Source organism: Spea bombifrons, chromosome 4 (genome assembly GCF_027358695.1).
Source record: "Spea bombifrons isolate aSpeBom1 chromosome 4, aSpeBom1.2.pri, whole genome shotgun sequence".
In the NCBI taxonomy this organism is placed as follows: Eukaryota; Metazoa; Chordata; class Amphibia; order Anura; family Pelobatidae; genus Spea; species Spea bombifrons.
Window position 1 is genome coordinate 102,401,400 of NC_071090.1, and position 14,296 is coordinate 102,415,695.

Genomic DNA, 14,296 nt, shown 5'->3' on the forward strand with positions numbered 1-14,296 from the left:
TGTTCAGAGCCTTGTCTAGACATTTTGCGAAAAATGGTACTGTCTCTTTAAGAAGACGAACAGCAGCTTAGACAGGCGAGGTAACGCAGTTTAATGTAGAGAAACAGTTTTCAACATTCACATGAAGTGCAGTAAGCTTACACGACCATGTGCTTCACAAGATGGTGGATAGCACTGAGCTTGATTGCAGATTAAGTACACACATATACACAGCAGGCTGTAGAAATTCTATGCATCTTTTGACTATTCTGACTCCGATTGTTGTGATAGCGATCTATCCCATGTAAGACCTCTATGCCTGGGCTGAATAAGTAGATATAACCACTGCGGACAATCCTTGTCAGATAGCTGAACTCACCAATACCGGTTTTCATCCAAGAGCTGGTTTATTCTGTACAACAAACAACTGAATACAGCAGAATGAATGGATTTCAGTATTATGCGGTCAAAAGATGATGCTTTCCTAGCTTAGCATGCAGAATACATGTGTCCCTGTTACATGTGGCAGATACAAGCAGCCATGATACAGGAAGTGCCTCACTAGAGAGCAGGGGTGGGGTTTACATGCAAAGGAAATGTGTGATAAGTGCATTACCAAAAAGGGCCAGAAGATGGCAGCTAACTAACCATAGAGAAATCCATAGTAAATGGATTAAAGAATAATGTAATTCCCATCTACAATAATGAGAATACTAACTGTGTAACAGCATACTTTTTATTATTATTATAATTTCTTTTATTTATATGGCGCCAACAATTGATTGTAAGCTTGCGAGCAGGACTCTCCCCACCGAATGTATCGGTTTAAACAAAGGTAATGGTGGTGCGACCCACCATCAGTGAGTGGAGCATAAAATAAGGACTCCCTTGGAGTTAATACAACTGACCCCAATCTATGTCGTCTAGTGTGATATAGGAATCACACACCCATTTATAGCTGGAATGTGGATATCTGCAATGGATAAAAGCCTTCATAGAGCAGTACAGCAACGATGTTTAGCAGCATAAACAGAAAAAGGTGGCCAAAATGGGCTCTCACCTTACCTGGAGCCCGTAGCCTGGCTCCAGGTGTAAACAGTAAATATTCTTTTAACCCTACAAGGGTGAGTCCTTATTTTACACTCCACTCACTGATGGTGGGTCGTACCACCATTACCTTTGCTTATACTATTGTTATTATGGGATAGTGGGATTCCCATAGAGCGTTGTAGCGTGTGTATGCTTTTACCTATTGTTTTTACTTGTGTAATGGATCGGTTCTAGCGTCAGACCCCTTGTATATATGTATTGTAAGAAGCGCTGTGTAAATTGTTCATCTCTTTCCTGAAGCTTTCCTGAAACACCACAAGCCCTCTGCAAGCCACCATCTTGACACAAGCACACACACCTATACATCTTCCAAGAGCAACTAAAATGTATCCCTTCACACCTTTGTAGTCATATTTGTATTTTTTGTTACCCAGACAGTGACCATGGGCCTTTCAGGCTAAAAATTATTCAGTAGCTACTCTTAAGATACACGGCAGAGACCAGCACAAGGGAGCCAATAATTTCCACGAACCTTGTTAACAATAAAAGACAGGCCTGTTCGGTAGAATTTATTAAAATAACTTATTTTCAGTCGGCAGGACTGTTTTGTTCCCAAACAACGCAAAAATAAATATACTCCGCACACCAACTAGTGCCACCAAACATTTATTTACTATATAAAATGCCTGAAAACTTTCCTGGGAACAGAGGGAAAAGGCTCTTAAAACCTTCCAGGCTTAATACAAGTCTTCCTATAGCGTTAGTATTGCAAAACTATACTGTCTTTAATGATATAATTTATATCACAAAGCTATACATACATAAACTTATATCTTACGTCAGAGGATTGGTTGTTGAGAGGAGATATTTTGGACCTTGACGTTTCTCCAGCAGATCACACATGAGTTCAACATATACATGCATACAGACACACACATTTAATATTGTAGCTATATGTAGTGATATGCAACTTAAGACGTATACGATACAAAAAAAGTACTTGAAATTAGTTGAAAGTAAAATCTCGTTAATGCCCTTGTAATCTCTTCATTTCTTAGACTGTATATAACAGGGTTCAACAATGGGATCACAACCGTGTAACACACAGAAATCATTTTTTGCAATCCAATATATTGTCCTTTAGACGGAATCAGGTAGTTAAACACTAATGTCCCATAATACATACAGACTGAAGTTAGGTGAGAGCTACAGGTGGAGAAGGCTTTCTCTCTCCCAGATGAGGTAGAGATCCGGAGGATGGCCACAATGATGTTAAAATACGTTATGGAGATAAAACTAAATGGAACAAATACCATTGGGATAGAACCTATAGTAATTATTTCTTCATTGGCCGACGTGTCTGAACAAGAAAGTTTGAGAAGTGGAATGAGGTCACAATAAAAATGGTTAATTATATTTGACCCACAAAATGTCATCGCGTGTAAAATAATAATATGTGGTAAAGCTATAAGTATTGCACATTCCCAAGATAAGGTTGCTAGAAGAATACAGAGTTTAACGTCCATGATGGAGGAATAACGCAATGGGCAACAGACAGCTAAATATCGGTCGTATGACATCACAGTGAGGAGTAAACACTCATTAGCAGTGGGCACACAGAAAAAGTATAATTGGGTGAAGCAGCCGGGCTTGGACATAGCAGTTCCTTCTCTCAATATGATCTGGAGCATTTCAGGTTCAATGGTCGTAGACAGAAGTAAGTCATTTAAAGACAGGTGGCCGAGGAAGAAGTACATTGGAGCATCCATGTGGCGGCATGTGACGACCAGTAATATGATTGTGAAATTAGCCAATAACGTTAAAATATAACTTACCAGGAACACAATATAGAGTATGATTTTAATATTGTGGATGTTCTCAAATCCCAGAATCCAGAAATCCTTGATTATTGTCTCATTCTTATGATGCTCAGACTTTCAAATATAAATAAATGCAAGTTAATCAAGTTAATCTCTGAAACATGAAATTGGTAAAAATAGACAAGTTTGGAAGGTAAACTTTAGGAATGTGTTCAACTATTTTTTGTCATTTTGTTAAGTAAGGACCCAATAGTTTTTTTTTTTTTTTTTTTGAGGGGGGTTTAAGCCCCGAGGTCAGTGGTTCCTCAGTGAAGAATAACAAAAAAGTGACTAGTGCCAGCGTGCCGTAGGGCTGCGGTGGACACCAGGTCGCACTCCACAAGGGTAAGGACCCAATAGTGGTTTAAGGATGTAACTGACTCCTACGTGGTAGGACACGTCTGCAGAGAAGTCAAGGAGAGCGCACGGAGGCATATATGAGCAGGTAAGTTAAGGGGAGATTTTCTCCATAATTCTTAAGTGGATGATTGAGCAAGCCTTTCTTTAATGTACGTAAGTTTTTCTTATACATTTTCTTAAAAGTAAAAAAAAAAAAAATTAAAATTAGTTTAGTGCTACGTTAATTTTAAGAACCACAAAAACATACAAACAGGAACACTTGTTGGAAGACATCATTCCAATCTACTCTGACAATTTTCTTTCCTATAAGTGTTCAGATCTTACTTGGTCGTTGACCTTCTTTTAGGTTAAATCATTATAACAATAATTCTAGATTGTCAGCTGCTAAAAACAGGAATCACTCCAAGCAGTTCAGTAATCCAAGTTAGAAAATAGTGATAAGATATGTTAACGATAACTTAATGTTTATCTAAATTATATGTGCTAAATTATATATGAAAGATGCATAGGTAACATTTTATTATTATTATTATTATTATTATCTTTTATTTATATAGCGCCAACAGTTTACGCAGCGCTTAATACAATACATAAATTCAAGGCATATGACAAGACAAGAATTGACAGACTAAGACAAACCGATACATTTGGTGGAGAGAGCCCTGCTCGCAAGCTTACAATCTAGAGGGAAAATGGGGTGATAAACGTAAGACATAGAGAAATGAATATGTACATTAATTTCCGTTTGCTTTCCCCTTTAATGTACATTGAGAAGTATAACAAGAAAAAAAGCATTATGATGCTATTGTTAAGCCTTGATTTCTAGATAAATTAGATTTAAAAAAATCTTACCATGTCTTACTATGTTTTCTAGACCTCCTTGCAGCGAGACAAATGTGTTTGTCCAGGTAATCTGCTTTTTATAGTTTTTATTGACCTACTGCCGTATCCTCGGGAATACTCAAGAGGTCTGTCTAGCACAAGAAGTTATTCTCAGGAGGCCAGACACCTAATTATCTTCCAGCGGTTTTAGAAATGTTTTCTACAAAGTCTTGTGGATTTCTGCCAAATTACACAAGTGATAGAAGTCATGTGCTAGGCAGAAAACTTCTTAGCGACACTCTGTGGGGCTGTTTCAGTTGGCTTTAACCTGGATTTACGTTAATCACAGAACATGTGGTTGTATGGTGTAATGAATTGTAACCAAATAATAAATAAAATACACAGACACAATTTCTTTGGATGAACAAAGGCCGTGGCCTTTTATTTAGCTTATAACAAATTTACCACCATAAACACTCAACCATTAACTTAGTATCAGCTTTATAAATAACCAAAAACTCTTGGTCCAAACCACAGAGTTAATAAATTCAATCAAGGCCGACTGCCCCAACAGCCGGTCGGCCTACCACTGAAACAAACCCCATGTTCACTCTCTTTACAGAAAGCAACTTAACCCCAATAAAAGCCACGACATGAATAAATATATAACTTTTTTTTTTTTTTATATAGAGAAAAATCCCGCCCAAACTATAGCGCGAGCTGTCCGCGAGTGCAATAGGAATGCAAAAGCATGAGGCAAACTAAGCGGCGCGAGCTTCCAACGAGAACATTCCCTCAAAAAAAGCGGGCAAAACTAAGCGGCGCGAGCGCATTCAAAACAAAACCAGGCTGTCCTTTGCCTGACCCCTGCAAAGTTAACCCTTTCCCACCACTTAGCTTCCCCAACAACCACATGTAACCCTGTGCTATTTACACAGGGTTTTTTTCAGAACTTGTAGTTTGGTAGTATAGCTTTTCTAAACAATCACATTTCATTTTTGTTCTCCCCAAACTACCAGGCCAGTTCCTTTGTACAAACCTTGGTCTAAACTATGGTTATCTACATGACTTAGGCAAGTCCAATTTTCCTTCCCATAATTTTATTTTTTTATTTAAGAAAAACACTGACACTTTTGTTGGATCGAGAAGGCCACAGCTTTATTAACATGAAATAGGAAAATATTAACATGAGTGGATAAATATCAATATATTTTCATAATACCACAAATGGGGGAAAGACAGGCAAACCTGTCACCCGCGGCTAAGCACCAGCCCTAAACGAAATGTTATTTTTTAACCCCCTAGCTGCCAAACACCAGCTCAGAGGGCCCAATGTACTAATCCAATAAGTACCACCACCTGCTGGCTAGATATTGAAGTGCCCCCCCACCTTATTTATCCACCCCTTCACCGCCAATACCCGGCTGTGACAAAGACGCAAGAAGAACACCCACCAATAAACAAGGCGGGCGTGTTCAGCAACGAGGTTAACAAGTTAACTGAATGAAGATGTTATCTCCTCATGTATCTTTATACCTTTTCCAAATCCGGTGACCTCTGCTTCACCTTACTACATCCTCTACACAACCCTGCTAATTAGATTGTTAACCCCTTCATGGTCAGGCTGTACTGCCCCAGTCATGCAGCCCTTCAACTAATCATTTCCAGGGCTTCCAAAAAAAAAAGTCTATACCAGCCCTCCTCTGAATTAGGTGCTTGATTCAGAAGACCTTTTACCACTATTTCTTAAGTTACTCCTTTCGACTGCCTTTTCTGACGAAAATACCAAATGTTTTCCACGAGTCTCTCCTAAAACAAGATCCAACATCTTGTTTATCATCACCGGACAGGCTCTGAGAAGTTTCACAGGTTCAACCCCTTTGAATGCTAAGGTTGTGGATGGTGATTTTTACTATCCTACCTCATATTACCCAAAGGATGCTTAGGTTTTTTTTAAATTTATTTCAGCATTATCCCTATTTCCCAGGACAGGTGGAGAAGGGGAAAATGGGACAGTTCTCATCCCTCTCTAAAAATATTTAGATCTGAATTAAATTAAACTCCCCTTCATTTTACCAGGAACAAGATGGAGCATGAGTGAGAGGCAAGTGGACTGGGCCTCTCTTTGGCTATTTTTGCTAATTTTTACCTCTACAGTAGAGGAAGAAAGTGGAGGGTATATTTGGTCACTATATTGCCTTGCAGATGAATTGATTCGTATGAAGTTTTTGTTTTGTTTTTGGACAAGTTTCCTGGCCTTCCGTTTTGGATGAAATTCTGAGGGCTTTTAATCCCTAAACAAAAAATCTGAGTAATATGTTCAGTGGGGAAGGTCTCACCTTTCACTCACAGCAGCAGTATCTTAGGGCTTAGGAAGAAACCCGGACTAGGTTTTGCATTGTAGGGTCACCGGCAACAGCAGCACTACATCAATGGACAATGGAGTAAGAGCAGCAGCAGCAACACTAGAGCACTGGGCAGGACTGGCAAACAGATATACCAAGCCATGTGGTGTAGAACTGAATTTTCCCAAAATAAGACAATTTGAATGACTTGATCCCTCAGAGTAAAGAAGGTGATACAGCAGCACTAGAATCTCACTAAATTCGCATAATTTGCGCTGGGTAACCTAATTTGGGCAAATGGCAATGGGACTGGGAATTGTACACCTGGGTGATGTCGTCAAGACCTCATTGTATTCCATGACGTCATTCATTTTCTCGAGCAGGTGAGTAAAGGGGATGACCGAGCAAAAACTGACAGTGCTTTGACTTAAATTCTGCTCCAATGTTCTGTTCAGAGGACATTTTCTTGTGTGGCATTATATTATATACCCTTCATTTGACATCACATCCTGTTGGCAGTGTATTCATGCATCACTTCCTTTAAGCACTTGAGTCTTGAACTGTGAGAGGGAAGGAAGGATTCTAAGAACGCCCACCTAAACCTTTTTGCTTTGTTTATGGAGATCACGAAGACAAGACAAGTTACCACACATACCACCAGATGCAGTATATGTGCCATGCAACGCAAACCCACAAAGGCCATGGTGTGCCTGCCTGTGGTCCAGCATCTTTCTAAGAACTCATATGTGGTGCTCATCCATAACATCAGCATGGAGTAGAAAGGATTTATACTCCTGCTGCCCTTCTGACCCAATCACCCCACCATAACCTGCTGTAACCTGCATGGCTACAGTGGCACCCTCTTCATACTCCTTCTTTGGGCTGCCAACAGTGCACCAATGAAAGAAAGGCATGCTGTGCGTTAGTGATGTGTGCTGTTTGCTCCTTGGAGAGCTAATCTTCCACCAATGACACACAAGAACGCTACAGAGAGAGCATTATGTTGCTGCTGACGGCAATGAATAGGGAAAATGGTAGCAGCAAGCAACGGTCTCTTGAAACTGCCTGAAGGTTTCCCTGTCAATAATGGAGAAGGAAGCCCACAGCGATAAAATGTCCAATCATGTGAATTTAATTTTACTGCTGCTTTTGACAAAGGCCCTTTGGATGGAAAGCCCCATAGTGTTCAAGGATAGGTTGGTGCAGTGAATACCCTTGGCCCAGCTTTCTCTGGGTGCTACACCACCATCAAGATCAGGTGATGGGAGTTATGCTGTACGACCCTCAGTGTCTGGCTCACTATATAATGATAGGAGTTATTCTGTACAACCCTCAGTGTCTGGATCACCATATAACGATAGGAGTCATCCTGTACAACTCTCACCTTGGGTGCTGCTGCCAGGGGCTCCTCCTTTGGTCGTAGTGTTCCAGGTGGAATAACTTCCGCGGTGAGTGCCAGTGTAAGGGAGGTCGTGACAGTACAACAGGGTCATGGATCCATCGGAGTTGCACAAGGTTCTGTCCTCTCATGATCAGCGGTTGGAATCTCATGAATCCAGATTTAAATCTATGCAAGACACCCTGGAGCAGATGGCGCATGCTGTTCAAGTTCTGGTATCCCTTTCTGACCACGGTTCAGCTGGTACGTCTTCGGGGGCCGATTCATCATCTACACCGGCTTCTACGCCTCCAGACGCTGTTCCCATATCGTCTCCTGTGAAGTTACCGGCTCCTAACAGATCCTGAATCCTATCGTGGCTTCTTGAATCAATGCTCCATCCAGTTTGAAATCTCTCCGCATATGTTCTCTTCGGAAAAAGCCAAAGTAGGATATTTGATTTCTTTACTCACCGGTAAAGCCCTGGCCTGGGCTTCTCCATTATGGGAGAGGGACTCTCCCATGATTTATAACTGCAGTTCGTTTATATCTGCCTTCCAAAAAACTTTCGATGTTCCGGGCAAGGCCGCTACTGCTTCCTTATCTCTGCTACATTCCGTTCAGGGGGCTCGTTCTGTGGCTGAATATGCCATTGAATTCAAAACTATTGCAGCAGAGGTTAATTGGTCTAATGAAGCTCTGATTGCGGCCTTTTATGATGGACTTTCGGAGAGGTTAAAGGATGAGTTATCCACTAGAGACCATCCTGATGAATTGGAAGATTTTGTTTCCTTGGCTCTCAAGCTAGACAACCGGATGAGAGAAAGACAATCGCAAAGAACCAGAAGATGGGAGAGGAATTCCTATCGGTTGCCTCAAGTTGTTCCCACTTCTAGTCCTTCTACCCCAGTTTCCTCTCCAGAGGAACCTATGCAAGTAGGGGCTACTAAGTTAAACTCTGCCGAGAGGAATTGTCGCAGAATGGAGGGACTTTGTTTCTACTGTGGGGGCAAGGGTCACTTTGTCCGATCCTGTCCTATTCGGCCGGAAAACTATCGCACCCAGTTCAAGTGAAGGAGCCTGGGCTGGGTGAAATTTCTCGTGCTCCTGATTTCAAAAATAAAGACTGTGTTCTCCTCCCTATTACTTTAGAATGGAACAAGGTTAAGATTTCTACCGAGGCTATGCTGGATTCGGGAGCTGCGGGGTCATTTATTGATCTTACCTTCGCTCGCACTCGCCAGATTCCGTTGTGCAAGATTTTTCCACCTATTGCTATCACGGCCATTGATGCCCAACCGCTCCATCCGTCTTTCATTACAAACTACTCCGTTGCTACTTTCGGTGGGATTACTGCATCAAGAAACCTTGAACTTTCATGTCATCTCGTCTCCTCGATGTCCGGTCATTCTGGGTCTTCCGTGGTTAAGGTCTCATAACCCCTCCATTAATTGGCAGTCGGGGGGACATTATTGCTTGGGGCTCGTCGTGCTCTAGTCACTGCCTCTCCTCGGTGATATCTCATAACAACTCCATCTCTGCAATTTCCACGTCTGCTATACCCTGTGCTTATCAAGCATTTAAAGATGTTTTTGACAAGAGACAAGCGGAGGTTCTCCCTCCTCACCGCCCGTACGACTGCCCTATAGACATTCTTCCGGGTACCATACCTCCTAGAGGACGCACTTATCCTTTATCATTACCAGAATCTAAAGCTTTGGAAGAATATATTAAAGATAACCTTAAGAGGGGGTTCATTAGGAAATCTAACTCACCGGCGGGAGCAGGATTCTTCTTTATTGCAAAAAAGGATGGAGGTCTGAGACCCTGCATTGATTATAGGGGTCTTAACCGTATTACCATTAAGAATAAATATCCGTTACCGCTCATTCCCGAATTATTCGATCCTCTCCGGGGGTCTACCGTGTTCACCAAATTGGACCTCAAGGGGGCCTATAACTTGATCCGTATTCGTGAGGGGCATGAGTGGAAGACTGCATTCAATACTCGTATGGGGCATTATGAATACACTGTCATGCCTTTTGGATTATGCAATGCCCCAGCAGTGTTTCAAGAGTTTATTAATGACATTTTTCGGGATATCACGTTACAATTTGTCATCGTATATTTAGATGACATCCTGATTCATTCCTCGGATTTACAATCTCACCGAAAACATGTCCGTATCATGCTACAGCGGTTACGTCAGAATCTACTTTATGCTAAACTCGAGAAATGTGTTTTTGAAGTTCCCAAAGTCTCCTTTTTAGGATTCATAATTTCAGCCTCAGGATTCGAGATGGATCCCAAGAAACTTTCGGCCATCTCGGATTGGCCTCAACCCCAGGCTTTAAAACCCCTTCAAAGATTTCTCGGGTTTGCCAATTATTACAGAAAATTCATTCAAGACTTCTCCAAGATTGTGGCTCCACTCACTAGCTTGACTAAGAAGGGGGCGGACTGTAAACGTTGGTCGGAAGAAGCGGTTCAAGCTTTTGATAAATTGAAACATGCCTTCGCCACAGCTCCGGTCTTAAGACACCCAGATGTATCTAAACCATTCATTATTGAAGTTGATGCTTCAGAGATTGGGGTAGGTGCTGTGCTTTCCCAAAGAAGGGAGTTTAACGACAAGCTTCATCCCTGTGCTTATTTTTCGAAAAAATTATCTCCGGCAGAAATCAATTATGATGTGGGTAATCGTGAACTTCTGGGTATAATCATGGCCTTACAAGAGTGGAGGCATTTATTAGAGGGGGCCAGGAATCCCATCACTATTTTGACAGACCATAAGAATTTAGAATATCTCAGCACAGCTAAAAGACTGAACCCTCGGCAAGCTAGATGGTCTTTATTTCTCTCTAGATTCCAGTTCATAATATCCTACCGGCCGGGTTCCAAGAATATTAAAGCAGATGCTCTTTCACGTCAGTTTCTTAATGACTCTGATAGTAAGCCTTCTCTGGAACCTATGATTGCGCCCTCTCAAATTGTGGCATCAGTTACTACGCAGCTATCCTCGCCTATGGTTTCTCGAATTCTCAAAGCCCAAGAAAGAGCCTTTGTTCATAGTAAATGGCCTATGGACACTTTGTTTGTTCCTGTGTCTGAAAGGGATAATGTGTTAACCTGGGCGCATGCATCTAAATCCTCGGGACATCCTTGCGCTTGTCTTACTCAGGAAGTTATAAGACGACATTTTTGGTGGCCTACTTTGGGGGAGGATTGTAAGGATTTTGTTGCTGCGTGTGTTCCCTGTGCCACTGCTAAGAGCCTTCATTCTAAACCCGCAGGTTTGCTTCAGCCCCTGCCAATCCCTTTTCGTCCTTGGTCTAATCTGGCTATGGATTTTATTGTAGAACTCCCTGTGTCTGAAGGGAACACTGTTATTCTAGTTATTACCGATCGTTTCTCGAAGATGGCCCATTTCGTTCCCCTTCCCAAGTTACCCTCGGCTCCTGAACTAGTTCCCATTTTTGTTAAAGAGATAATTCGGCTTCATGGTCTTCCGCAACAAATTGTCTCCGATAGAGGAGTTCAATTCACGGCTTTGTTTTGGAAATCTTTCTGTAAATCCCTAAATATCTCTTTAGCTTTCTCCTCAGCATACCACCCGTAATCTAATGGGATTTCGGAAAGAACCAATCAATCCCTTGAACAATTCCTCCGGGTATTTATTAATGATCATCAAGATAACTGGACACAACTTTTACCTTGGGCGGAATTTGCTAGAAATAATTCTTGTCATGAGGCCTCTAAATTGTCCCCATTCTTTTGTAATTATGGATTTCATCCCACTATGTTGCCGCACTCCTTTACACCCACTCTAGTACCTGCAGTGGATCATTACATCTCTCAATTACCTGCTCTTAGGGACTCTGTCCAGCTGTCCTTGTCTAGGGCGGCTGATATGTATAGGTGTCAAGCTAATCGACGTCGCAGGTTAGGTCCCTCTTACTTAATAGGAGATAGGGTGTGGTTGTCGACTAGAAATTTTAAACTCAAAGTCCCTTCGATGAAACTGGCTCCTCGATATATCGGTCCTTTCCGTATTTCTCGTAAAATTAACCCGGTCACATATGAATTACTCCTCCCTTCTTCTCTGAGAATGCCTCAAACCTTTCACGTCTCCTTGCTTAAACCTCTTGTGTGTAATAAATTTACTAAAGATACTCCACGTCCCAAATCCGTTTTTATTGATTCCCAAGAGGAATATGAAATCCAGTCCATCCATGATTCCAAGAAACTACGTAATTCCGTTCTTTATCTTGTTCATTGGAAAGGATATGGTCCTGAGGAACGATCTTGGATCCGTTCTAGGGACCTTCATGCCCCCGCGTTGCTCAGGAAATTCCATAAGAAATTTCCCCATAAACATACTAGACACGGTGTCTCTTCAAAATGGATGGCCGGGACTTTGCATGCAAGCACACCAGCCGCAATGATTCCACTGCTGTACGGAAGCGCGGCAGTTTCCACTTTCCAGCCTCTCCCATCCTTCCTATGAGTCCCATAAAAGAAAGAATCGAGGAATAAGAAGTTAGAACCAAGCCTGGTTGGAAATGGCAAGAACTGAAAGAATTTCAACAGCTGGATGATGACTGAATAGTTGGATGGATTTTATTGTTGGATGTGTGAGGCTGCACTAGATGTGAACATCGTAAATGTAAGCTTAGTCCTATCAGCCTTTAAACAAATTAAAAGCCCACCATTCTGTCCACACGAGGATAAAGGATAGCCAAAGGACAGTGACAGTGATATCGTCTGTGTTTTGGCTACACACAAAAAGGGTATCAGGGTGCAGCTTGTTGTCATAAAAGAAGCAGGCACTAGTGGTGTTGGTGGAGGTATTGGCAATGATAACATTGAAAGTGATGATGATGATGACGGCGATGACAACGTGAAGGGTGTTCACCACCATGGAAGGCACATTTGCTGGATTCTTTAGAAACGTTCCTTCCACGTGTTAAAAGATTTGCTTTGGGCAAGTTGGATGATGATGAGGAGGTGTAGTGTGAGCGTTTGAAGCTGACATAGCTTTTTTTGCCACTGCTTCTACCTGGATAATAATGGGTGGAGAGCTGTGATGCAAACTTTACATTATTACAAGTATTACAAGTACATATGACTACACTACACTAATTTTACTTCGAGTGTCAGTAGAATCATATTGTACAGGATATATTCTGATTTGTTCACTTCATCAGTCTTTTCTTACTCACCACCCAACACTCCTCAGTCCTTCTTCAGTAAGACCACGGTGATAAACCCTGTTTGGTGTTTCTCTACCAGTCGCAAAATTCAGGAACACAGTGACCTCTGTTGTTTATTTAAATCAGGGGTGGGGAACCTTTTTTCTACCAAGGCCATTTGGATATTTATAACATCATTCACGGGCCATACAGAATTATCAACTTAAAAATTAGCTCCACGTTGTTTATTTATCCCACCACCCAGCTCCCCTTAAGTATTGATGTGATACCACCTACCAGCCCCCCTTGTGAATTAATGCCCCATTGTCCCCCACACCCTTGTGTATTGCCCCCAGCCAGCTCCACATTGTGTATTTATCCCACCACCCAGCCCCCCTTTATTATTGATGTATGTGGTGCCTCCAGCCAGCCTCCCCTTGCCTATTGCCCCTAGCCACATTGTGTATTTTTGTCACCCGGTCAGCCCCCTTTAAGTATCATGTCAGCACAGATTACATCCTCAGGACCTGCCTAGCACCCACACTGAAAGCATAGGACTTGCCGTGTTTCCCCCAAACAGCCTCCCTGTGGCATCTTTGCCTCAAACAGCCTCCCTGTGCCATGCTTCTCCCCACTTACACATCCATGCTATAACACACATATTCATTCACTCATTCACAAATATTCCCTCATTCAGATATTCATTCATACTCATGCGTTGAAGTACAGTTGAATATCATCTTTCTTTCCTGAAGTAGGTTTACAAATACAATGCTCAATCTTTATAGTTTGTGCAATGAAAGATAACATTCTTCAAAAATGTTATGGCTTCAAACGACTACCCTACAAAAAATAGAAGAGTTCTAGAACATTCTGCTTCAGTCTTCCTTGGCTTTCTTACATCTTTTACGCATCCTCGTTGTTGCATAAAATGGTGGCTGGATATGGTGTCTATGTGCTGTTTCTTTTCATAGTCATAGTCATAGATTTGTTCAGGGACACAGCAACCAGCTGACGAGGATGACATATCATACAACTGCTTGGCCTTTTTGCCATGCTTCTAAGGTATTTCCTACTTTGCCTTTCCCCAAATCACTTATACATCTATGATACACTCAAAACACTTATACAATCACTCACTCATTCACTCTGTCATTTACACAATTCATTCACACAATTATTCATTCTCACACTCATTCACACAAATCATTTACACATATTCATTAATGCATTCTCACAATTCATCCACACATTAATTCGTTCTCTAATTAATTCACACAAATTATCCACACAATAATTCATTAATTATCT

At 41.6% G+C, this 14,296-nt stretch overlaps 1 protein-coding gene across 1 annotated transcript; it reads right to left on the bottom strand.

Annotated features, from left to right (window-relative positions):
- Positions 1-2,000: 2,000 nt before the first annotated feature.
- Positions 2,001-2,798, bottom strand: LOC128491534 (olfactory receptor 1009-like). Its single transcript, XM_053463852.1, has one exon. The coding sequence runs from the start codon at positions 2,796-2,798 to the stop codon at positions 2,001-2,003; it is 798 nt and encodes a 265-aa protein (XP_053319827.1).
- Between the last annotated feature and the right edge of the window lie 11,498 nt (positions 2,799-14,296).

What these genes read in the sequence shown, in the direction of transcription:
- LOC128491534 (XM_053463852.1), bottom strand. Translation starts at nt 2,798, where the DNA reads ATGGATGCTCCAATGTACTTCTTCCTCGGCCACCTGTCTTTAAATGAC.